The 26,424-nt window shown below is 44.3% G+C and overlaps 2 protein-coding genes across 2 annotated transcripts; both read right to left on the reverse strand.

Moving 5' to 3' along the window:
* Positions 1 to 1,082: 1,082 nt before the first annotated feature.
* Positions 1,083 to 6,550, reverse strand: LOC137884201 (uncharacterized; the record flags this gene model as incomplete). The annotated part of the gene is made up of 1 exon (XM_068725900.1): positions 1,083 to 6,550. A coding segment is annotated over one exon (678 nt), but the record flags the coding sequence as incomplete, so codon positions are not given.
* Positions 1,083 to 23,409, reverse strand: dot1l (DOT1-like histone H3K79 methyltransferase). The gene is made up of 28 exons (XM_068725896.1): positions 23,064 to 23,409; positions 18,810 to 18,853; positions 18,612 to 18,686; positions 18,347 to 18,410; positions 17,691 to 17,919; positions 17,081 to 17,175; positions 16,690 to 16,752; positions 16,534 to 16,589; positions 16,116 to 16,195; positions 15,587 to 15,655; positions 15,378 to 15,484; positions 14,400 to 14,441; positions 14,206 to 14,301; positions 13,465 to 13,687; positions 13,239 to 13,352; positions 12,967 to 13,058; positions 12,734 to 12,835; positions 12,015 to 12,152; positions 11,676 to 11,801; positions 11,020 to 11,459; positions 10,814 to 10,904; positions 10,568 to 10,717; positions 9,959 to 10,001; positions 9,225 to 9,844; positions 8,922 to 9,127; positions 8,681 to 8,754; positions 7,891 to 8,586; positions 1,083 to 5,604 (listed from the first exon to the last, which is right to left on the reverse strand). Exons 1-28 carry the CDS (start codon positions 23,142 to 23,144, stop codon positions 5,594 to 5,596), a joined length of 4,227 nt encoding a protein of 1,408 aa, XP_068581997.1. The 5' UTR covers positions 23,145 to 23,409; the 3' UTR covers positions 1,083 to 5,593.
* Between the last annotated feature and the right edge of the window lie 3,015 nt (positions 23,410 to 26,424).

The raw sequence follows: 26,424 nt of genomic DNA on the forward strand, positions 1-26,424 counted from the left end.
GGAATCACGACATTCCTGCAGCTTTCTATTGAACAGAGCTCCCTCACCGTGTTGGGCCATACCAGCATTTGTGAACGTGACGACCGAGCAGAATGAAACGATATCCTTCAGGCACAGCTTATCCTAATGAATGTGTACAATGTATTTCTGCACTCAGGGGAGGACCAGAGAACAAAGTCCTGCTCCCAGAGAGAGGAACGCAGACCATGAGATCTGATTCCCTTCAAAGAGCCGTCACTCCCATCTCCACTCTCACAGCTGTGGTCTTGTTTTGCAGATGGTCAAGGTCTCGGTGCTGTTTAGTAGCCATGTATTCCAAGAGATAAAGCCAAGGCTCATTCTTGTACTTCACAAAACTTCAGTGTGGAATGACGAGAACTGTTCATCGTTCTCTAATGGCTGCAGCGTGTTGTTAACACAGAACTTGTGGAACATTTCTTGGCAGGAGCTACATCCTCCTGACAGCAATGTGAGGTTATAAGTCTATACTGTGGGAGTCAGGGCTCGCACCGAAGAGCATTTTAATTAAATAAAACATACAGAATCTGATGCAACTCCAACACTTTTTCTCGGTGGTTTCATCCAGTATACTGTGGGCCACAATGTCACATCAAAGTCTTTTGATTGAAAACTATTGTGGATATTTTAACGTACGAGTCCAAGTGAAAACCTTCACCGTACAGTTCTGTTACATGGAGGTCCGGCTAAATGCAGCAGTACTCATTTAAAAACAACGTCTGAAATGTTCAGTTCAATCCAGTTTGATCTAGTTAAAACATATCTGTATGGTGGAAATATTTAGCTGGTTGGAATAAACAGATTAAAGCTCATTATGATGATCATAACCTAGATGCTTGTTTGAAAAAAAGGAGATGCACTTATGACTTCTGGTGACTAGTAGTTCTCTTCTGCTAAATGACTGTAATGTAATAACCAGAGATGTGCTGTATTTTTGCTTCCTCTACGTCGCAGATATTTTTCAATTATATATTTCACAATAAAACTCATTTTCAGTAGAAACTATCATGTGTAAACTTCACCAATCTTCTATGAGAGGAAATAAATGCCACAACACAAGAACATTAATTCAAATATTATATGAAACATTTTTTTTTATTAATAATCATAAAATGCAGGGAGGGGGGAAAAAAAAAACAGGAATTCCATTTGTTTCATTATAACATCTTAGGATAAAAGCACCAACACCGAACAGTAACAAGTCATGAAAAACCTCGGGGCCTTTTGGAAAGTACGTTCGCCGTTATTGCACCTCAAACCTGCCCTGGCTTCACCGATCACAGATCACTGTACACATACTGTAGGTCACGTGTCCTGTGTGCTTAACTCCCCCTCCCCTCCCCCCCCCTAAAAAATAAAGGGGAGAATCCCAACAAAAGCACAGTGAAGCACCTCCTTGGTGACGCAAACCTAGACCGAGGCGTGTGTGAGATGAGGAAGGTGCTGAAAGTCGAAGCCGTTTCACAGCTTCCGGAGGTCAGACAGACTCGTAGAGCTTCGTAAAGCTTCATAAAGCTTCATAAAGCTGGATCTCCCTGGAGGCGCTGGATGTATGTGACAGCTAGAATTTATCTGAGGAGACCCTGACTTTTGAATTTCACCTCGAAACACACTTACTGACGGGCTTTCCTGGTCCTGAGTTGGATTACAAAAGGGACTTGATCCTTGCCACGTGATGGCGAATAAGTCTGTGACATGCAGTAGTTGTTGTTTTTTTTAAGAAAAAGTGTTTACATCGTTTCAAGCCATGTGGGAAGTTCCTGAGTTAAGACCTTTGGCAGGATTCTGAGTAAACGGCCTCGACCGCAAAGCTCTCGCAGATGATCAATAATGTACCAGGAAGGAGAATATAGAGAACTGCATAGAAGCTTTAATTCAAATCACGCTCTAATACCAAAGGGCTTGAATAACAGCACCTCATCCCTTTGACGTAGATAGACATATAGCTAGTAGGTTGAAATCTGTGAGGATAATTTATCACACTCCCAAGCGACTATTCTCGCTTGCACATACACCCCGCCACGCCTCCAGATTAGCGACATCTCCGTAGGTTAGACTGGACCGTCAGAAAGCCGCCGGGCAAGCTCGTGTTGCAGATCACCAAAACCATAAAACCCCGCAGCACAACAGGAGGAGAGTAGTATTTATCAATAGCTGCAATTTCCTTGTTTTAAGTGAAGGAGAGCACCGTGCTGTCTGTCTGACTAGTAGTATTTAAAAAAAACAAAAAAAAAACGGACAGGAATCTGAAGACACCATTTAAAAGCATAACATGTAACTGCAATTGTATCAAACACCAAGAATAAGAAAAATCAAAAACAGCATCGACAGTAATTACAAAAGACCTCAGTGCTGGTAACAAACGGACTACAGTCGCTAATGTTCTAGAATCACGTCCTCGCAGGTGAGAAACACGCGTGTGAGTGCACAGGACAGGAGTTCACAATAAAGCTCTTAGGTATTAGTCTAATCTTCCCTTAGATATGCACCGGTAAGTGTGTGTGGAGGGGGGGGAATCTCACACACACACACACACACACACACACACGCTAAGTGTTTTCCCACCATCAGAGGGGGAAAAAAAGGAAGCTAGGCTGCTCTCACTCCCGACAAAGTGATGCCCACGAACGCCTCAACGCGAGAGATTAGCGCCAGCAGCGCGTCTTTGCAGCGACACAGTCCGCTCAGTTCACTACGAGGACCTGGTCAGCGAGACGTCTGGAGACAGTGTGTCTGTAGAAGAGGTTGACGCATCGCGGTTTGTCTTTATGCACCAGTGAAGATTTTGTTTTTAAGATCTGATTTTCCATTGTTTGGAAACAGAAGCACCATTTTTTCTTTTTCCTGCAGAATCTTGTTTGATAAAAAAACTAAAAACGAAACGAAAAGAAACAAAAGATGTGGAAGCATCTGATAAAAGTGATGACTGAGTCTAGTTGTGTTCGAGCCACAGCACCGTTGTTTGTATGGGTTCAATGCACACAGACTTGGAGTTTCTAGTTCTATCACAAGGAGTCGGTTGCGGTTCGGCGCCATCTGTTAAGGTCCTGTGTTGGCAAAGCTTCCCTCTCCTTGGCTTCAAGCCTCCTGTTTAACAGGCCGAGTTTAAGGTCACAATGCCAGCGCCAAAACACCTCTATTCTTTCATATATTTATATATATATTTATATATATAGACTGTATATAGATACTTATTTTATATACCTTTCTGTTTACGGTGGAGAGACGTACAAGGAAAAACTAAAACGTATGTACAAAAACAGTGCGTCTCGTTCACTAGAAGATAAGCAGCTCGCTTCTGAGATCAAAGCGGGACGACGTGTGTTTGAAACTGAGAAACACGAGCAGAGTTCCTCGCAAATGTTTACTCAGACCAAGCTGTTGCAGAGCAGATTTCATCCAAAAAAGGTGGCGTCTACAGTTGTACACTCGGCATTCACAAGAACCAGACAATAGCATATTAAATACGAGAAAGCAAACGCCAGAAGATGGCTTTACAAAGGTCCCTGTGTACAGCACCAAGTATTTGATTTGTTATTGTTTTCACCGTAGAATAAATAAGATCAGGTAAAAGTCCTAATTTAGCACCATTGTTTTCAGACCGTGAGTCAAGTACACGTACACGTACACACACACACACACACACACACACACACACACACACACACACACACACACACACACACACACTATTGCGTTCTACAATGTCAACACATTTCAGGATTAAAAAAAAAAAAAGATAGAAAGAAAGAAAAAGAAAAACAAAAATACCAAGGCAGATGGAGAGACAGACAGCATAAATATAATAATAATCTAAATTATACACAACTATACAGTTCAGAGAATGAATCACATTCACAGTACAAACATTGTTTACAAAATAAAAATTACACAATTAAAAAAAAAAAGCAAACAAACGTGTGAAGAGAGTCCAGTAGTTTGTTGTGGTTCTCAGTGAGGATTTGCGTGCGCGCGCGCGTGTGTGTGTGTGTGTGTGTGTGTGTGTGTGTGTGTGTGTGTGTGTGTGTGTGTGTGTGTGTGTGTGTGTGTGTGTGTGTGTGTGTGTGTGTGTGTGTGTGTGTGTGTGTATCAACTGTAATATGCAGTGTGACTCCACACACACGCGTCCATGTTTTATGTCCTTAACATTCGACAGCAGAGATAAATACGAATAGGTTTAGCTTAAGAAGAGTTACAAATGTCCTGCTTTAAGAGTATTTCGGCTGCGTTCCCACATAGTGTGACTGACGGAGGAAGATCGTGGAGAGAACTACAGAAAGTGTCTGATACGGTCGACATAGCACCATCTCATTTCATGAATTTCATGTTTGATTTCAAATGAAAATGTACTCGGCTCAGCGTCATCGGCACCTGTTGAAATGTTGCTAATTCACCATATTTTCCTAACAAGGCCGATGTCACAACATCGCGTTCGGCCTTTAAATCACACACCGACTTCCTTATTGTTAAGTTCATTCATTAAGAGTTAAAATGGATTTATGCCTGATCAATGTCGCAAAAACACCAACAAAATATCCTTTTATGAGTAAATTAAGAAACTTAATGTTCAATATTTGATATGAGAAGAGAAACTCTGAACCACACCTGAAGAATTGTTTTCATAATATGAACGGATTTGTTTTTGCTCAAGTTAGTAACAAAGAAAGAAAATATGAGATTTCTTTGACAAAAAGGGGCCAGAACAGCATATTCATAGCTTAGTTTTACCACTTTGCTTTAAAGAGCATTAAAATTAATTAAATTAAATTTAGTTAAACATGAAAATATTGTAAATCATCAACTTAAGCAGAGCTTAAAGTGTGTCAACAAACCAGCCGTGCGCATCTTCGGCTCCACGAGTAACTGCATCTTACTATCCAGTGTGAAGTTAGACCCAAAGCTCCTCCTCTTGTTTCAGACTCGCATGTGTTGCAACAAATATTGAATTTCACCCAAAGAAAGAAAACATACGAGAGCAACGCTTGCAGAGAGAACAAACTGCGTGACGTCTGAGCAGAGTTCAAAGAACCGGTCTGTGTGTGAAAACGAGAACTCATGAAGAGAGACTTCAGGAGGAAACGTGATGAGAATCAGACCAAAACGACTGACTATGTGCTTCAATCTGTTATCAAATGTTACATTAAATCATTCAAACAGATTGTTTTGATAGTGACTAAAACAAAAAGAAAAAGACATCATCATACTATTGAGCACCTTTAATTTAAAGCAGACATCCGTTCATTCAGTGCTGAGCAGCAGCAAGTACTAATTTCCTTATTGTAAAACCTTTAAACCATCATTTTAACACCCTACACATGAACATGACCAGTACCTATGAATTCTGCTCAAGGCGACTATAGTGGTCGTTAGTGTGTGTGCATGTGTGTGTGTGCATGTGTGTGTGTGTGTGTGTGTGTGTGTGTGTGTGTGTGTGTGTGTCTCAGAGATCCCAGTACAGAAGCCGGTCTTGGAGGCGGTCGGGTAGTGCAGACGTTTTGAAGCACCAGTGAGTGAGGAGAGTGCCTTAGTCCACACCGGGACATTTGCATAGTTTATTTAATTTTTGAGGTAGTTTTCAACAATTACCTGAAACGTCAAAGAAGACAGAATCAAAATGAGTTTCTCTATGGTGTTTGAATTGGGTCGATTTCAGAATTTATCACCCAGCACGCTTTAAATCTACAACCCAAGAATTGACTTACCTTGTTCAATCACAACAACAGCTTGTTTGGAGCACAGGTATCACACAGGTATCCTGTCTCTCTCACTCCCTACTAGTCTCTCTCTCATTCTCGCCCTCTTTCCACCTTCTGATTGCCCTTCCCCTCTCCATCCTCCCCCTCACCCCCAAACCCTATCTAGGTCTGTGGCCAGGGAGCTGGGAGGTCGTGTAGGTGCCATGCATGCCCTGAGTCCTCCACATGCTCCCACCACCACCACCACCACCACCTGAGCTGCTGGCCTGTGGTGGAGGGGGCAGCCGAGGGGAGTAGTGCACCGCGTAAGGGCGAGACGAGGAGGTCGACAGAGAGGAGGAGGAGGAGGAGGAGAGGGAAGCGGTAGCGGCGGCGGCAGCAGAGACAGAAGCAGAGGAGGCAGAGAGGGAGGAGGAGGAGATGGACAGCGAGAGGGATGACTGAGCTCTCTGGTGGTGGAGAGAGGAGTGGGACAGACGGGACGAGTGGAGGGAGTCTGATCGAGAGGACGGCGGGGCGTCAGAGTGCGTGGGTGCCGAGGAGGAGCTGCTGTGCAGCGGTGGAGGGGGGGGCAGGGTGAGCGTGGGCGGAGAGGGGCTGTGCAGGACTGACTGGGTGCGGCTGTGCTGGGCCTGGGACAGGGAGACGGGGAGAGGTGAGGATGAGGAGGACAGGCGCGTGGAAGCTGGCTGGGGGGTGCTGTGCTGCTGGGTTTGGGAGGAGGTAGAGGAAGAGGAGAGACTGAGCAGAGAGCCGAGGCCTCCAGAGGTGGGCAGTGCCACCCCAAACTGATGGGAGGACACTGTGGGGACCACGTGGTGAAATATACCTGCAAATCATACAGCAGAAATGGAGGGAAGGGGGGGAGAGAGAGAGAGAGAGAGAGAGAGAGAGAGAGAGAGAGAGAGAGAGAGAGAGAGAGAGAGAGAGAGAGAGAGAGGGGAGGGGGGGGAGAGAGAGCAGTGGCAGAGAGAGCGAGAGAGAGGGGGGGGGGGAAGGGGACAAAGAGAGAAGCAGGGACTGAGCCGGGTTGTGCAGAGCGCCAAGCGAGTCTTAGACAAGCACACAGAAAGCAAACAGAGTCAGTCCACTGTGACCGGAACTAAAACAAAACTGGTTGGCCAATTTAGGATTGCACAAAACCCTTCTTATTACAGATAACATGATTTCTGGGTGGATTTTTTATTTTTTTTTGCTTACAAGTGAAATGACTCTGACATACGACTCCGACAGATACACCCACAGAAAATGACAGTATAGTAATGTAATCGTTAATGTAAAACACGTCACGTAATTCATGGTCAATCAGTTTCCATTGGTTCAGATTTCTCCATTTTTTAAACGTTTTTGTTAAAAAACATTTTCCAAGGGTGTTTCCAACCGCAGCCTTCAAACAGCACGTCCATGTCAAAGCGAGGCGGCACAGTCAGTCAGTCAGCGGGGCGGCACAACTTATCAAATATTAGTCAAGATCACAATTGATCGACTGCGATATCGACGCTCCGCTCGGAACTCCGCTGCATATCAAATGGAGCGCTTTCTAGACTGACGGACAGCCACCAGGAGGTGATCGAGGAGTTTTGGTCTCCTTGTGTGGGGAGCCGACACGGTCCAGAGAAGAAGAGCAATATACTGTAATTCACTCGTTCTGCCCGCCTGCTCTCTGTTGTATAAAAATGCACTGAATTCATGTGAAGAAGACCTTTATCTTCAGACTTATTTAGATGTAAAGATTCCTTAGTTAAGGGAAGGCAGCTCTGTACCAAAATATTTGGTACAGTTTCATTTTGCTTCTAGGAGATGAACTGTGAATACGAACCCGTCTTATTTTGATGCAAAGATTTAAATATTAGCAGGAATGTAGCATAACATGAAAGTGAAAGCAGTGCTCCGTTTAATTAAATGTGAACGTGCAATAAAATAAAAATCGTGATTATCATTTTGGCCATAATTGTGCAGCTCCACCAGTCAGTCAGTCAGTCAGTCAGTCAGTCAGTGAGGCAGACATAGAGACAGCAGCATTGGACCTCCACTTACCTGACTATCATTAGGCCCATTCCCTCAGGACTCGTACTACTCTTTGTAAAGAGGACCCCAGACTAAAACTATGACCTGGACAGCTCAACGATCCCGGAGGTAAAACTCTACATGATCAGTTTGTCACAATGATGCTCACCTCCAGCCGCTCCCCCTGCCAGCCCAGCACTGGAGAAGCTTCCCAGGGAGGAGTGTCCGTTGACGAGCCTCGGGGTCCCACTCACCGTGGATCCGCCGGTCTGGGCCCCGAACAGGGACTGCAAGACTGAGGTCCCTCCGAGTGGGAACTGCGACCCCAGGTACTGCCCCACAGAGGACCCCGTGGTTGAGGAAACTGCTACAGGACTGCCCCCCACCTTCCCGCTCAGAATGCCCCCACCACTGCTGGCAGCAGCAGATATGAAGAGGTTCTGACTGGCCAGGCTGCTGCTCGTCTTCATTTCCCAGTCGCGAGGGGCCTTCTGTTTCTGGAGTGGCTGGCGTTGGTCTGAACCACTGCCTCCCTGGGCGCCACCACCGCCTCCGCCGCTGCATCCAACCCGGGGCCCTGCATCCTGACTGAGGAAGGGGTTGGGGTTCATGTAGCCGGACGACTCTCCGTCACTTCCTTTCCTCGCCTGCTGATGCTGTTGTTTGTGGTCAGAATCTGAGTCAGTGCCCCGGCACGACGCCCCCATGCCGAATGGAGAGCCCCCCTGTCTCAGGTCAGAGTTGGGTTGCTTGGGGTCGGAAATGGGCGAAAAGGTGGATTTCCACTTGCTGTTGGAGGACAATGAGGATGAAGAGGAGCCATCACTGCCTGTGCTGTTACCACTGCTGCTACCAGACTTCCTGACTAGTGGAGGGAAGAAGACAGACGGCTTGGCGTCAAGCAGCAGAAGTGCAAAATGAAGTTTTTAATAAAAAGGGGCCTTTAGTTTTCTTCTTACCTCTTTCACCATCCCCATGTCTACCAGGTCCATCTCTGCTCTCTAAGGATATAGTGGCAATTTTTCTTTCAATTCTAGAGATAAACAAAGAACATTCAAAACAAAATGAGATGGAGCCCCATAATATCAGCAACAGAGATATTTCTATCACTAGCTTCAGATTAAAAGTAAGTAGGCAGCTCAGCATGGACGTACTTGTTACTCTTATCTTCTAGTATTAATATAATAATGACTACGTTACCGTGAACTGGAGCTGTCGGCAGGGTATCCTGAGTCCTCGTCGTCAGAGCTGGGGGCAGAGGAGTACCGGCCCGAGCCGTTGAGCTCCAGCGGTCGCTCTCTCTTCAAGATGGGAGGCTGGTCCAGGTCCGGCCCGACGGGGCTGCGGCTCGATTGTTCTGGGGAGGAGATGGCAGAGATCTCCAGAGGCTGGTTGATGTTGTTCACCTGTTGGAGAAAAAAATAAAAGGACGGGCAAATGACAATGACCGAATCACAGGGTCGTCCTTCAATTATTTCTCTCTTCAAGCCCTCGGCGACTCACCATGGAGTTGATGTTGAGTGGCGACCCGGAGGACGGGTTGTTGGACCTCCTCTTCGGGGACCCGCTGGCTACGACCGCGGCGGTGGAGCTGCGTTTCCGTCTCCCCCGCTTGCGTCCCTCTTGCGAGCCGAGGCCGTGAGAGGAGTGCGATGACGTCGTGTGCGTGGTGGGTGTGTGAGTGTGCTGCGTGCCGGGGGACTGGTGGTGATGGTGGTGGTGGTGGTTTCCATGGTTACTGTGGTATCCCTGCTTGTTGCCGGCGTGATGGTGGAGGCGCGCTCCTCCGGCCACGCTGCTGCCCCCGCTGCCTGACGAAGAGGAAGATGAGGAGGAAGAGGAGGAAGAGGAGAAGAAGATTCTCCTCCGCAGTTCGCTGTCCTGGGGCTCCGTGTCGGACTCGCCTCCGTGGCGGTCCTGTCCGTCCTCTGGAAGGATCCTCGGGGGTCCATCTGCGTACTGAAGCACCCCTCCAGTGCTGAGTGGTGGGCTCTGGGTGGGACCTCCTCTGCCCATTGGTCCCGTCAGAGGAGTGTTGGGGTGCGGTGGAGGTGATGAAGAAGCACCGTTGTGGTCCTCAGGATGGGGACCTCCATTCATCAACCCTGAGCTGGATGAATATCCTAAACAGAGACCAAGAAGGTAATGGTTTGAGATGGACAGGAAGAGTACAACACATACAATATTTTGTTTTATAATAATAGTGAATATAATATGTGACCAAAGGTAATCCTTACCATTGGTCTGACCTGCCTGAGACACAGGACTCGGAGTACTTCTCTGAAATTATGAATGCAGACCAGGGTTGTTATTATTATCATTATAAGCAGTGAACAATTTGTCATAAACTGAAACCAAATAAAAGGGATACTGTCTGGTAAAGAAAAATAATAATGAACGTAAATTAATTTCAGTTTTAGAACAATAATATGTCACTCTTGTGACATTGAACCATAGAAATTGAAAGCATCAACATTCCAGTAGATGGCGCAATGCTGCAATCTACATTATGGTCATTTCTACACAGTATTTTATATGTATATGTAGCATATTTATGAGACATTATACCCGCCGCCCTAACAAAAAAACAACTAAAACTACTGTACAAATATAACTTAAAAACTGAAAGTAAACTAAAAATAGCAAATCCACTCTGAAAACTAGCTAAAACTAACATCATCTTGATGCAGACAATCCAAAGAAACAATATAAAAACATTTTATAAACCTAAATCTGTGATTACCCAGGTGACTACAGTTAGACCCAACATAATTCTAACCTCTTCATCTTACTGTCAACACTTTGTGACGGTACCGACATCACAGCCCTGCTCTGAAGGTACTCACCAGTCTCTCAACACGGCTGGGCAGCACCACGCTCGCCAGAGGGATGCTGACCGGTAGTTTACTGGGGTGGACCGTGCTCAGGGGGATACTTATTGGAAGGCTTGTAATGCTGTTGTCACCCTGAACAGATGGGCTCCTCTCCTTACCGGCCTGTATGAGAGAACAAATGGACAATGACTGTGAGTGAGAGAGCCTCAAGGGAGAGAGCTGCAAATGCACAGACAGCGAAGAAAGAGAAACATTTACCCTCTCGAAACCTTTATTCTGGACATCGGATGCATTAGGAGAAGGGCAGTTCAGCTTGGCTCCAAGCGGGGAGCAAACGCCTCCAAATTCCCTTAAAAAAACAAACAGAAACTGTCAAATGTAGCTTCAGCTGGTTAGCTGTCCGTTGCCTTGGGGAGCAACGTGGGAGAGCTTGAAAATAAAAAAAGGTTTTAGTGTCAACCGACCTGTGTGCGGTCATCCCCGGACCTCTCAAGTGAGCGGAGGCAGTTGGGTCCTGGTTCAGGTGCCTCCGCAAGGCAATCTTGGCGGGGGAGAAGCGTGTGTAATCAGGAAGAGCGTAGGAGGAAGTTTGCTGCCTCTGCCGTGCATCGGGGATGGCGGGCACGATCTCGTGGTCTGGGGAGATGGGCAGGTAGCGAGAGAGGAGCTCCCCCTTGGTGTTGGCCCGGTCAAAACAGGGCGAGCCGGTGCCATTGATGGACAGCTCCGGGCTGACACCGTTGAGGGCCGGGGCCGAGGACAGGCCGAGCTTGGAGGAGTCCATGTCGGTGGAAGAGCGGGACTCCAGGCTCTTTCTGTATGGGGAGCCGTCACAGGGGCTGTAGGATTTGAGCTGAAGCAGCTCCTGCTGCCTTTGACTTTTCTCCAGCTCCACAATGCTGATCTACAAACACACACCAGGGGGAGCCATTACGCTAAAGAAAAACAGCATTCTACAACGCCGCTGACATGTCTAGGAAAATGTTTGTGACAGCAATTCATCAACTCTTCCTGAAAGTAACATTATACACCGCAAGTAGGAATATACAAGAGGTGGAAGACAGAGAGATACGAGCATCTGGTATTGAATCCAGTAAAACTGAGGAGGCGGACTGTGTACCTGCAGCTCCAAACAGTGTCTCTGTTTCTCAGAGATCTGTCTGCGCAGCGCCTGCTTCTCCTTCAACAAACTCTCCAGACACAAAGAGCCCCAATCTAGCTTTAGCTCCTCACATCGAGACTTCAGCTGGAAAACAAACAAACAAACAAAACACTTGCTGTTATTCATTCGGTGGATGCTCAAGCAAACGTGAAATATAATGCTACATTGGCTCGACTACAGCTGAACTGGGACTTGGGAGAGCAGGAGGAACGGTGACAGGTGTGAACCACTGGGGGACGATGCTGTAGTAACAGGTTGGAGGTTACAACGACATAGGAGCAAGCCTGGAGGTCTCACCAGCAGCAGGCTGTGGTCTCTCAGCAAGGCCATGTCTCTCTCAAGCTGCTTGGTCTGCTCTTTCAGCTGACGATTGTGGGCCGATATCTCCTTCTGGGCCTGCAGCAGGTCCTCCACAGTCAAGGCTTTCACTCCCAGCTGATCACCACCCACCCACACCCACACACACACACACACACACACACACACACACACACACACACACACACACACAGGTATACATCAGCTACAAATACATAATGCCTAAACAAACGGTCACAGTATATCAGGAATATTGTCTTTTTCAGAATAAGGGCAAAAACCGCAGTATTTTCTGCACGTGTGTAATTAGAGCTTTCAACATTTCACATGAACACCCAACAGGAAAGCTGCGTGTGTCTCAGCTGCAACAGACTTGGAAGTTTCAACCAGAGAAGCTTTGAATTAAGTTAACGCAAACTACAACGAAACACTGAAAGAAAACCTATGTTCTCCATCTTTCACATTCCAGTTGTGTTTCACTGACTGATGCAACCATGTTCATCTGGAAATGGGGTGTAAACTGTTCAGCTTGTCCAACAAATAGTCGTATTCAAGCACTAATATTAATCCTCATGCTGTGCATCCTTAATATTACGAATTATCTCAAAATAAAATAACTTTATAAGGATGGATGAGAGTCAACGGTAATGATGTCCGTACAGCTGTGTAATGGAGAGAAATGAAGAAGCAGTTCCCACCTCGTCTAGTTTGGTCTGAAAGAGACCTTTGATCTTGTCTTTGTGAGACTGACAAACAGAGTGGAGCTGCTCCGCCTGCCCCGACAGATCCCTGTGTTTTTGCTAGAGACACAAAAGAAAGAAGATTACAGGTAAGAGTTTGGGCAAAATTGCAAAAGATTTTCTTTTTTTTGTTGGCAGGGAAATTGCCACAGTAGCAAATTAATAGAGTCTGCAATGGCTTAACTTATTACCTTCTCCTGTTCTAAAAGCTGCTGCAGGTTGGATCGGTACTGAGGAGTCTTCATGTGGGTCATAAACTGGAGGTATTGAACTTTGATGTTATCTGTAAAAGAGAGATAGGGAGACCGAGGGAGCAGAAACACAGGATATACATGTATTAGTTAGGTTGTTGGGGGGGGAAATGGCTTCTACTACATCTGACCTGGCTTTGAGTCTCTCCTTCCGACCTCTCATTCGTAAATTCTGCTACGACTACTTTGAAAAAAAATCTTCATCGGCTCACCGAGAAGTTGTTGCAGAGCGGGAGGAGTCGGGCTCAGAAGCAGCTGACTGGAGGGATAGTGCTGGACCTTAGGAGGTAGCTGGTAGAAGGGACTCTGAGGCGGTCGGTATGCATCTGTACACACAAGAAAAGAATATTCACGTTAAACTGAGATTTCTAAGCCATACAGTGTAGATGTAAACAGGGCTTCAGTCATTTCTGTAATATGAGGTGTGTGTGTCCTGACCCTGAAGGGGGGCTGCAGAAAGGGTCTTGGCATGCAGCAGATCCAATGCGCTCTGATTCTTCTTGTTTTTCTTCTCGACAGCCGGGGCGGCTTTCTTGGGGCGACCGCGCTTCTTGTTGTTCAACTTGCGAGCTTTGGGCAGGAGTCGGGCTCTCCGGGGTTTGGCAGAGGGCTTGACCACCGTCACCAAGCGAGGACGCTCGTCCTCACCGCAGGAGTCCTGCTGTAATACACACACACACACACACACACACACACACACACACACACACACACACACACACACACACACACACACACACACACACACACACACACACACACACACACACACACACACACGTACATATTCATACAAAGAGCACACAGAGCTCGCCTTGACACTGTTCACACGCTCTTGCGCCACACGTCCATTTACTCGCATTGAAACAGTGAACGTTGAGAGGACACCGGAGTGCTGTTGTGAGCGCGTTGTCTCATTTCAGCTAGGTCAATGTTATCTCTTTGAGGACGACGAGAAGTGATTTTACTGTACAGTTTTAGAGAAATTTAAAGAAGAAGTCAGCTGAAATGACATAACGTTTTGTTCGGCCGTGGTGCACAAAAAAGTAAAAATACACTAAGTGGTGCAATAAAAATAAATAAAAAAGTAATTTTTAAAAAGTATTTTGAGTTGTGCACTGAAGTTCATTCATATTTAACACCCATCTAACGAAAGGCTTAAATCTGTTCATGTCTTACCTTGTTTTGATCTTTAGTTTTCGTCGGCGTGGTGCTATTGCTTTTACTATCCTTCGTATCCTTCTGCTGACGTCGCCGAGCTACCTCTTGCTCCTCCTGACAGAAGACGGAGCAGTTTAATTGTTTTGATACAGAAACACATAGCGAGTTCAGAGAGTCACGTCAATACACCGAGGAAGAAGAAAATCACTTACCCTGAGTTTAGGATTTTTGAGACTAGCAAAATAGTTTTCAAGCTGAAAGAAGACGAGAAAAATAAAGATTATTATTTTTGAAAATTGAAAACGTTTTACCTAAGTTCAAATAACAATGGTGTTTACGTCAACATTGGCTGTAAAATGAATTCAGAAATAAAACATTGTGAAGATGTTTTTCTAAATCCCTGCACAGTCTGTACTGTGTTCACAAAACGTGGTGTGTGTGTGTGTGTGTGTCATTAAAGGTTTGTCTTATTTGTTTTCCTGCAACGTTTTTGGATTGTGATATTATAATGCAGACTACTGACAAGTCATTTGCTTTCATGCAGACACAAAACCTACACGTGTGAGGTCAGCTGGCTGCTGGCTGCAGCGTCGGCAACTTACAACAGAAGCTTTCGACCAGTCGCCCTTTGACACGGTTCTTTGAGGACGATTTGCCTTTATTCACCTACATTTGCTTAACCGCCAAAAACCCCTCCTCTAAGTTAAACAGTACAAACAATACATTGGGACATGTACGCCATCTACTGTGGAGCCATTCAAGTTAAACCAGCCACTGTTGGGTACAATAATGCAAAAAATATATATATATATACATATAGAGCAAGGAGAGAGCAGCCACACCTACAACAGGTGGCAACACTTTTTAGGCAGCCTGCCAGCTCTCTCACTGGGGTTCCCACTGATAACAAGGGATTGCTTTAACCAGTTACCAGAGTGACACACACATCAGTGTTATCTCATGCACCTGTCTTACCCTCTGTGTTCTATCCTCATTAAGACAATACCAGCTGTTATTAGGGAGCTTAGGTTTCTCTTTGTCTCTAATGTATAATGTGTCTGTACTGCTTCGGGAGTCATTTTGTGTTTTATTGGATTGTCAAGGTCTCGTCTAATACACATTCTAGTCTCTGCACTCCCCAAACATCTGCAGCGCTTACTATGGTGCGGTCTATGCTATGCAGTGCTTACTATGGTGCGGTCTATGGTATGCAGGTAGTAGGAAACTGGCTTTCCAGTCCAGGACACGGAGCCCCTGAGTGGAGAAAGCTCCACCACACGCATTATTGTGCCAATATCTGCAGGACAGAGAGGGGGGGAAAAAACAGGGCATGTCAGATACATGTCAAAGGAAGCATGAGACGTTTACATTGTGCTTTTCCACTAGTTATGGTACTTACCACTCAAGTTTCGACTGTTTATTCTAAAATTTAAAGGTGCAAAAGGTTTGGAAGATACAATTTTTCCACCTGTGGAAATAAAACAACAAAACAAAACAAAATGAATTAACACTTTTTTTCTTCAGGTACATTCTCGAGGCTGTAGTGGACACATACAGTAGTTCTTATGGCAAAGAACATAACGCGAACATGAGATGAAATACAATCACTTCCCCAAATTAGAGCCAGTAATCCATATAATCCATGATTTATTCTAAATTAAGTAAACGTCGTCATAAAAAAGGCTGTTGGCGTCTGCTATTAAAAGCTGTATTTGTCATCCTTTGATCAGATGCCTCCTGAGGCCTTTTAAAATGTTTCAATTTGTTGTGGCTCATCAACCATCTGCTCTGCCATACAACTCAATTCAGTGACATTTAAAATGAACACGCAGCTCACTGTGGAGATTAAACGACGAATAGATTGAGAATCACATCTTTCCATCTCATCGTCACTAAAACGAGTTTGAGCTCAGCTGATGAATACTAACCTTCCTTCATGTTAGCAAAGCGCTCCTTCAGCTGGTGATCTACCTCTGGACCAAAGGCAAAGTTATTCACAAAAATAATACTGCAAGACAGACGGAGAGAGAAGCATTTTAGATCTACAGTCGGAAGTAAATACAACATGTTTATTTTGACACATTTGTTAAAGAATTGCTAGCTATCCTCTAAAGCATTCACATAGGAGCCCTGCGTATGATTTATTATCTGGATACCTGGTCATCTGTCAGTAAATAGGTTTCATAATGGTAGCTTTTATTACAGGACTGAACCTTTCTTTACATTGGTTTCTGTTTCCCTAGTGCCTCAGTGTACAAGTTCAGCTTCTAAATGGTCTTATTGGTGGAAAGTGGAATGGAAATTGCTTCTTTCAGAGAGTTACGGTGATCCGGCTTGGTATAACACCTTGTGTTGGCGATCCTTTCCTTCCATTCTTCAGACAGAAAGTCACCTCTCTCCAGCTGGAAGGAACAAAGCAGAGTAAGGGCTAAAAATCTGGAATAACCGCGGCTCTGCGCAACAATATTTAGTTTTTTAAAAGTATGTATTATAGGAACTTACTGTGTACTCCCCGTGTTTCTTCCCGTACCATTTCATCCACTTTTTAAACTCTTTATCCATGCTCTGAGAGAGAGAATGTGAATATTAATATCCAAACAAAATGCTGCTGTGGTGTGTTGCAACAGGGGTAATGATGAGACGACGAAATGTGAACCGGGAAATCCACTTTGACGATTGATTGGACACAAAGACGCCACACAGCGGAAAAAAACTTCCGACTTCTCGGTTTATCTGCCAGCGGTGATTTGCACTGCGCCAACTCTGCGTCATTCCACTACAATGACTGAAGAAGCTGAGAGGTTGTGTTTTTTTTTTTTTGAGGTCTCGCTTTTCTCTGCTCTCTTTATGGAATACCCCTCCGGTCGGTCCTGCGAGATATTTATGTGGTTACCTCTGCATAGGTAGCTGGAATGTCTGCTTTCTCTACACCGTAGTAGTGTCTACAGTTGGTTGCTGCTGCAACCTGCAGCACTACCTGCCCCACTCCTGCAAATGAGAAAACAAAAGGAGGTTCAAGTCTTGCACCACACAGACAAAGACATTAAGGGCTGGCCATAGAGCCACCTTGTTTATGACTTTAAGGGTAACTTGGGTATTTTTCAACCTGGACCCTATTTTGTGTCTGAGTGACCGAGAGCGCTGCCACTAAACGGGCTGCCATGTAATCACAGCGCTTGATCCCGTCGGTTTGTTTTTGTGTCTCTTGCTCGGAAATCAGCTTAATATTCAGCCACGACATTAAAAATCCTTTAGATAACACTAAAGTTACGCTTTCTAGACTGCAACATAAACTCTGAGAACACCGGAACTCCTCTCTCCAACTCTCACTCACTTTTCCACCACTGTCACTGTCCACAATAACAAGCAGACCGGATCAAAAGGTACAGAAAAACTATTTATTTCTCTGTAGAGTCCTTGATTTTGCCAGAACATTATGATAACAGCATGTTTGAAAGGTCTGGGGATTCACTGCTATGTCCCAAAAACAGCAGCGGACTAACCACTGCCGAGGTCGACGAAGGTGTCCTCCTCCATCATTTCCATCTCGTCGATGATCTGAGCGACGAGGTCGAAAGAGGTCTCTCCGTACACCTCGGGGGAGAAGGGCTCGTAGTTGTTCAGCTTCTCCGGGTCGGTCACCGAGTGGTTGTACACCTGCTGTAGGATGTGTCTCAGCAGCCCGTTAGAAGGTCGCTTGTTCAGCTTCATGGGCTGGGTGGTGCCTTTCCACTATAGAGTTGGATTATATATTTATTCACACAAAAACTCTCAAAGTGTGCAGATTTTATCCAGTGGTGCTTGCCTTTCAAAGAGAAGGACAAAACAACAATAATTATGTTGTTGTACGATATGTTTTCTGGTAAACTAATAAGAATATCTGAATGAAATCCATTCATAATCATAACTTCTGACACAACTGTGGACTATATAGCAACAGCACTTATGGAACTTGGTCAATAACTACATTATCATTAATAAATCATTAACTGTAGATACATATTGTAGCATTGATTCAGGAACACTGTGATAGACTCACAGGACACTGATACAGCATTGCTCACTTTTAGCGATTAATGTTTCCACTTCACCTACAGAGCACTAAACACCCTCCACACACACACACACACACAACACACACACACACGCACTGACTCACCAGCTGGTGAAAGCTGTCGATGGCCCTGTTGTACTTGTCACAAAGTCTCTGCATACTCTCGAAGCTGTGAGAATAACAAGACACAAAATGAAAACAATCACGTAGGACAAGATGAAATCCAACTTCCCAGCCTAACACCACCTGTGTTAATAGTGACAGCTATTTACTGTGACTGAACACTTTTAGATTAGTTTCTTTTTTTTAGAGAAAACCAACCTCAGACAAATTAGAAACAAATACAAACAGATTTAGACACTCGGCTCACCTCTTGGTGTCGTAGTCAATGAGGACGTAGTTTTCCATTGCCAATTTGAGGTCTGGGATCTCCTCACACACCCACCTAGAGAACGCACATACACATGACGTCGTCACTAGGTCACAACACCCGACATCGTCACTAGGTCACACACCCGACACAGTCACTTACAGTCACTTGTGGGAGCTGAGTCAGAATGTCACTTACCGAATGGTCTCGATGATTTCGTGAGCAGCGTCATGGTGTTTATCCTGAAAACAGAAAGAGGTAACAAAACATCAAATACCTCTCAATGCGAGCCATTACATTCAACAGCACCACAAACTACAGCTTCCAAAATGCCCATAAAGTTTAATCATCGCCTCTCAAAAACAACAAAAACCCAACATTATAGCCTCACTGCAGGACTGTGTTATTACACTGCATAGGTTTAAACCTCGGTGCAGCGAATTAAACTGGCAACTGAGTTTAGAAAGCCCCAAACAGTCTTAAAAATATAGAAAACTCCATTAATATGGATATAAAGTATACATGTATTAAAAACACGGGCACACTCACTGAAAGTCACTGAAAGAACTCCATTACAGCTTCATGTTAACACACCGCAATGAACACTACAAATATAATGTCTGCTTCATCCTGGTCATCTCACAGACACAACAGCCAAAGATACAACAGTGAGCACAGACGTCACTGAATACTGTTTAGACTATTCAGGAACTCAATGTTTACAATACACACACACACACTGTTAGTCACCATAGTAGACATTTCATTGTGGTGAGACCGGTTTTTGAAACTTGACTTCAGAAGATGTATGGCTTTCTCCAAATGTCAAAAGGTTTTGTCGAAAAGGAAATCACTGCATGGATTTATCCGTGGTGTTCCTCAAGATCTTGTTGTAACAACTTATGAGACATAATGGCATCATATAGACTTCCATCATAACGTTCTTTCCCCCTTAAAAGACACTAGTTGGTCTATGGTAGGAAGAGGTAATCTGAAGTTAAACCTGCCTCCTAGTTTTAACTCTAGGTCTCATTTCATCTGGAAACTTTCAGGAAATTGGTTTAGTTCATTCAAAAATGTGTCTCAATTAGACTATTCCAAACCATGTCTGAGGTTTAAGTTAATCTGATACAAAAAGGCACTTGAGTCTAGAACAAAGCTTCATAAAATAAGATCGTAATTATATTGACCCCATGCTGGGAGTCTAAAGTTAGCCATCTTAGCTGGAGTGTGCTCCGCAGCTCTGTGGGAGTAACAGGACTCAAGTTACACCCAGAGCGCAGCCAGCCTGAGCCTGTTGCCTGAGCTGACCCACTGACCCACTTTCTGTCTCCAGCTCCAGCGCACTGCCAAGAAGAGCCTCTGGTGGAGGGAACGAAGAGGAGGGGAACGTGAGCGAGGAGGAGAAAATCAGAGGCAAAAAGGAAAGAAAGTGAAAGTGAGAAGAGCTAGAAAGTGGGGAAAGTGAGGGGGTGGGGGGGGGGGGGGGGGGGGGGGGGGCAGAGAGAGAGAGAGAGGTGGGAAAGCCTGGTCTTTGTCAGCTGTTTGAAGCCTGGCACAGCAACCACAGCTCACAGCTCACAGCCCGGAGCTCCTGGCTTCCCGCTCAATACTGCCCGCCACTACTGCACAAACATCCGCCAAAGCTCAAACATGCACGCGCACGCATTCAAATGTGCATGGCAACACAGGAAATCTACTGCTATTTCTGTCAGGCACGGCGTTTCGGCTGCGTTTGCATTGTCAAGCTAACGCTAGCTGTGTTGTCTCATAAAGCAGCACGACCTACAAACCTTCTTCATCAGATTTAACACACTGTGTTCACTTAATATGGAAGGTGTACACACGGTGTGTGTGATGATATGAAAGAGACTCTGTGAGTGAAAGGGGGGGGGGGGGGGGGGGGGGGGTGTCACCTGCTCACACAAAGACAGCACACAGCAACACCAGCAAAGGGCTGCTGCTAAAAATAAACGCCGTCTGTAAGCGGGAGTCAGACATAAAAGAGCAGGAGACCCTCCTCTCTCTCTCTCCCCACTGTGGGTGTACTGACGCATGTACGACTCCTCCTTTCCTCACCACCTCTTCAGTCAGTCTCTCCTTACACCCGTGTGACCCGTAGTGGGTGTCGGGGTTTTACGCTACGCACTGTTCCTCAGAAGCCTACGAGAACAAATGACTAAGGCAGGCGTGACGCTTACACCCTTGTACTACTCTCATTCACCGCGGAATACTAATTATCTCAAACTAAAACAAGATACCTGTGCTGGCTTTCTGTCTTTTCAACAGAGGGGATTTGTGAAAAGCACGCGTGTACACTAGCGGGTGACTACCAGCATACTGTTATCCAAGCTGTCTCGACAAGTAATTGAAAGTAATTGCAGCCTCGTAAATAACAGGTGAAGTTCACAGGTGAGAATCAAACCAAAAGACGTTCAGCAGTACGTCTTTTAAAATGCTTTGTGGGCCCGGTTCGCGCCCACGCCCAGAGCCAGATGGACAAAGTGCTGCACCCCACCAGAGGTGCTCTTCATATGGAAGCATTTACAGACGCACAGATGTGGGGATATAGTGAGAAATGGAGAGAGAGAGAGAGACAGGGAGGAACACAGAGCGAATGAAAGTATTTTTTATGGGCTTCATTCCGGGGGACTGGATTAGAGTAAAAGCACGCCTTATATTGCATCAGCATGTACAACAGCCATGTTGTGTGTGTGTGTGTGTGTGTGTGTGTGTGTGTGTGTGTGTGTGTGTGTGTGTGTGTGTGTGTGTGTGTGTGTGTATCACAACACACACAGCACCGTCTTCATGCTTTGTGGGTGAGATCAGCGATCGCAATGCTCTGTGGGAGTGGAGAATGAATCTAGATGCAGTGGGCTCTGCATCTGCAAAAAAGCGGTTTAAACGTGACTGTGGGAGAAAAAAAAAAAAAAAAAAAAACACACACACTGGCATGTGTTTTTGTATTCTATTAATAAAGCATTGCTGAAGAGAAGCGGTCTCTGCTATCCTCCTCCCTGTAGAGTTGACCATATGGACATGAGAGGAGAGAGGAAGTCTTTCCCCTTTGAAAACAGGAGTGCGCCACCATATGAATAGGCTCCATATTGCAGAACTCCACATGCAGGACTATCAGCTGTTTTTAATTCAATACAGGACAGCAAGTCCCAGTATAAATAGATATTGTGCTGATCAACAGTATAATCCACAATACACATTCCTGACATGTTTGCTCTGGTGTTTATCCTTACACACCATTACATAAGGAAATGGGTGAGGCAATGAATCCAGGGAGGGGAGGAACTGTACGTGTTATCAGATTGTGGCCTGGTGTAAAAGGGAGTCCACTCTGTCAGCCAAAGCAGAGGAGCGGCTGATTACATCAGCAAGTAACTGACTCAGGGACTCGAAACCCATTCACTACGTACAAACAACCAATAGCTGGAACTGAAATAACCAGACTAGGTGCAGCGTGGGTGAAGATGAGAAGTACAGAAAGACCCCCCCCCCCCCCCACACACACACACACACACACATACATTCTGAGAAATGCAGCACCGACTGTTTTACCGCAATTACTAAAAAGGAGAAACACAACTTAAATCTAACTATACACCCTGAAACGACCACAGAACTTGCAAAAGCTTCCTCTTCCGTTTGTCTTCAATGAGTCAACTGCAACCAGCCACTGACGTGCAGACAGTGTTAGAAGTGGAAATACAACTTCAGTACATGAAAGAGAAAAAGTCTCAGGCTAAATGCATGTGAAAGAACTCAAACGACCAAACACAACCAGCTGGACTCAGTCATAGAAATGCCATTAGATTATAAAAAAAAAAACCCACACACACATAAGCACTCAATGAGTGCCATACGACACATTCCACGTGCCTGCGGCAGAGTTCACACAAGCGCATCTTGTAAATAATCTCCACATTGTTAACGTTAATTGTTTTTTTGTGTAACAAATGGCAACATTAGATCTGAGCAGAGACACACGTGTATGACCTACTAAGGCATGCATGTGTCTCAGTAAAAACATGACAGGCTACAACCGAAAAAACTAAGTTAGGGTGAAGACTGACATCATGCAGAATGTGAAGAGTGGTCAGTATAAGTCGCTTCTATTTCAAAACATCGTATTACTGGGTGTCAATGTTATTGCTTTGGTTGTACACTACATCGTTACGTTATTCGTTACTCTGATCACATGAACTGTAGTATGTATGTTTATAATTTTTGGGGAATAACTTGCTCGTGAAAAACAAGCTAAATGTCACGATGTCTGTCACCGTCCCGACCAGTGTGACCTGATCACCCGGACGAGCGTGTGCCATTGCTCCTTCAGCTAGCCAATGCTAGCACAAGAGCTAACGTTAGCTAACAAAAGACAAAAAACAAGAGACAAAATCTACATCCGTGACGGGTGAATTTTAAGGTTTTAACACTTACGTATACTGGTAACGGCCACGGATATCCAGCGGGTTCTGCTCCAACCGGAGATTTCAGCTTCAGCTCCAGCTTTTCACCCATTCTACGCTTCACGGCGGTAGCTAGCTAGTGACTGCTCTCTGTTAGCCAGCTGGTCGGTTAGCGAGCGAGCTACAACGTGAACATTTTGTAAAGAAAGAAATACGTGGAAACGCGTAAAATAAAAAAAAGACGTAGACGCTGGCGCGGTAAATACCCCCACGATACGGTCACGTGTGCAACTGTAATCTGACTAGGTTTTGTTTTTAGAATAAAAATGCGTGGTTATGTCCACTGGCAATAACACATCGTCTGTGCCGCCGCCATCTTGCCCCGGCATGAATAAATATGGCAGGGGGCCACTGGGAGCAGAGGGGACACAGACGTCACCGAGGGACCGTGATATCCAGCGCGTGGGGCAGCGACACACAGCAGCACGAGCGAGCACACCGTCGCTACGGCGCGTGACAGCATAGGTCACGTCACGACTTTTTCCAGCTCAATACAGAAGAAATGACGGAGATCTGTTCAATAGAACTTTATATTTAGAAGTTCCATGATGAAATGGCTCAGCTTATTTTTCAAAGCAAATACTTAGACTAACCTGGCTTAAGTACATGATAGATTTATTTGAACCCGCATGAAACTTTTTTTTTAATTAATTGAGGGATATTAAGATTGTTCATCATGAGACAAGCGGCACCTAGTGCTGACTTCCTCTTTAGAATAGCCAAGTAATTAGGGAATTGCACACACATCTTTAGACAATGACAATTTAACTATACATTAAAATAAAATAAAATATTTATTTATCCCGCAGTGGGGACATTTACAGGATTACAGCTGCATAGTGGATATTGCAAACAAGAGACATCGTAAACAAGATAAAAACAAGTATTATAAATAAGTAATGAAACAGTAAAGAAAATTAAACAAGTGAAAAAATCTAAAGTTCTCTGCATTTGACCCATCCCTATGTAGGGAGCAGTGGGCTGCCATTAGTGGCGCCCGGGGAGCAGTCAGGGGTTTAGTGCATTGCTCAGGTACACTGCGGCACAGCACTTGTAACAGTCGGGGATCGAACCGCCGACCTTGCGGTTACCAGACGACACTCTCTATCCCCGTTAGTTTGGTTCAGAATCACCACTTTCTGACTATAAGCCTCACACACTCTCTCATTCTCTTGCACAACATCCATTTCATAAAGACTAGCAGGTCTTTATGAAATGCATATGCTTATTGATGTTAATTACACTTATATGTGATGATTAAGGATGTCAGCTGTGAGAAAGGTAGACATCTGTATATAAGCTGCACACAGCTCCATGTATCAGCTAACTTTTACTCCTGCTGCTCCAGTTTCAGATATTAATTAGGACTTTAATGACATTCTTTATTAAATACTAAAAAACTCTAACTTGCTTTTGGAGAAATACAGAGTTATAAATACTGAACTCAGATAGAAGCACTTCTTCTTAAACTAGAAAATGCATTGGCTTTAGAAAATGCGTGTGAATGACTACAGCAGAATTAAATTGCAAAGCATTGCACTGTGAACTGCATCACCTAAAGAAGCTGAGAGCTGAGATGCATTACTGGAAAAAGCTGGAAGGTATATTGAAATAATGCCAAAGCTGGAAGTTCAAACTGATTACCGTAAAAATGCTGAAGAAAGAAAGAATTGTTTCTATTAATATCTGACAGATTTACTGCATTAATAAACTAAATGAATGCATTGCCCTGAAGAGCTGAAACGTATTGCATGAAAAGAAGGGGGCTGAACAGCATTACACTGGAAAAGACGAAATGCATTAATAACTCTCATTTATAATTTATATGATTAATGAAGGAAACACAACTTAAAGTGTGATAATTCAAAAATTGTAAATAATTGAAATAAAGTCTGTGGCTGAAAGCAGGAGCGTTTCCAGGATTCAAAGAAAGGAGGGGCTTAGCCCCAAGGGGAGGGGCATGTTTGTGCGCACAGCGCGCGGCATTTTTTTGGGGGGCCGCGGATATCCATTGTTTCAGACAGTTCATAGATTGGTTCAATCAGAAAGAGTGTGATTTTGCTCTGTAGTTTTGCTTGCATTCAGTATATGATAACACAAGAGACAGAATTTCAAGGTCATAGTGAAATTTGACAACACAAATATGAACTTTTCTCAAAGATAGAAATAATTTTCCTGCTTGTAAAGGAAAGACGGATAAACTAGCTTTCATATCCGCGTCACTCCCAAATCCTAATTCTTAAAGGGGACCGCACACAATGGATGGAGAATGGACCTGACAGTGTCAACTTTTGAGTTGTTTACTTGTTTTATTATGAGCAGAAGGAATAAGATTTTGATCAACATTTACATCTATTTTATTGTCCGTGTAGTTTTTACATACCAGTGATATTTTATGCTCATTTGGACACTATCACTGAGATAAAGATGAACTAGTTCAGTGTCAAATATGCCATTAACTGATTATAAACAACATTGTATAGGGACTGATATTATTGTTTCGAAATACTAGAGAGAGATATTAATGCAAAGAATAGAGAGATGTCGATAGTTATTTTTTGTATTTCGAATTCGCTCGTTCACTCTTGCTCACTGGAGACAGTTTCTAACAAAATAGCTAGCTAGCTACCTAGCTTAGTGTTAACATAGCCCACTACAATACTCCCTTTCATTTGCCTCAAGTAAACCTAAATGTAAGCAGGTAACAATCGTTAACAACTACAGATAGCCACATTCTGTAACTACCTGTACTTACAATTTCACTCCGTGCATCATTTACTTTGAGCTGAACTCCTTGGCTATAATCCTGGCTGTCGTTGACGAGAGACGTTACTTGGCAGAGTGAGAAAGTCAACGCAGCAGCCTCCCCAAGGTCCTAGTGTCCATAAGTTAAGTATGATGATGGGCTGTTGAATTGTACTTTGAAGAGAAAACCAGAACGCACACACATATGTAGCATGTTAGTTATAAATAACTTGTCCATGTGAGAAACAATAGTTTAATTTAATGTCATTTTAATGACATCACCAATGTATAAATATATATATACATATATATATGTATATATTTATATATACACATATATATATACATATATATATATGTATATATTTATATATACACATATATATATATGTATATATTTATATATACATATATATGTATATATTTATATTTATATATTTTTTAAAGCCAACAATGCCAAATTATTTGGGGGGGGCTGAAGAACATTTTAGGGGGGCTTCAGCGACGCCCCTGGCTGAAAGTATGCTGAAGTATAGTTAACCGAAAAGTAAAGACGTAATAAGAATAAAAAAAGAAAGAAGTTATAG

The sequence above is a fragment of the Cebidichthys violaceus genome, unplaced genomic scaffold (genome assembly GCF_023349555.1).
Source record: "Cebidichthys violaceus isolate CVI_PGR_0920_01 unplaced genomic scaffold, fCebVio1.0.p SCAF_37, whole genome shotgun sequence".
NCBI lineage: Eukaryota > Metazoa > Chordata > Actinopteri > Perciformes > Stichaeidae > Cebidichthys > Cebidichthys violaceus.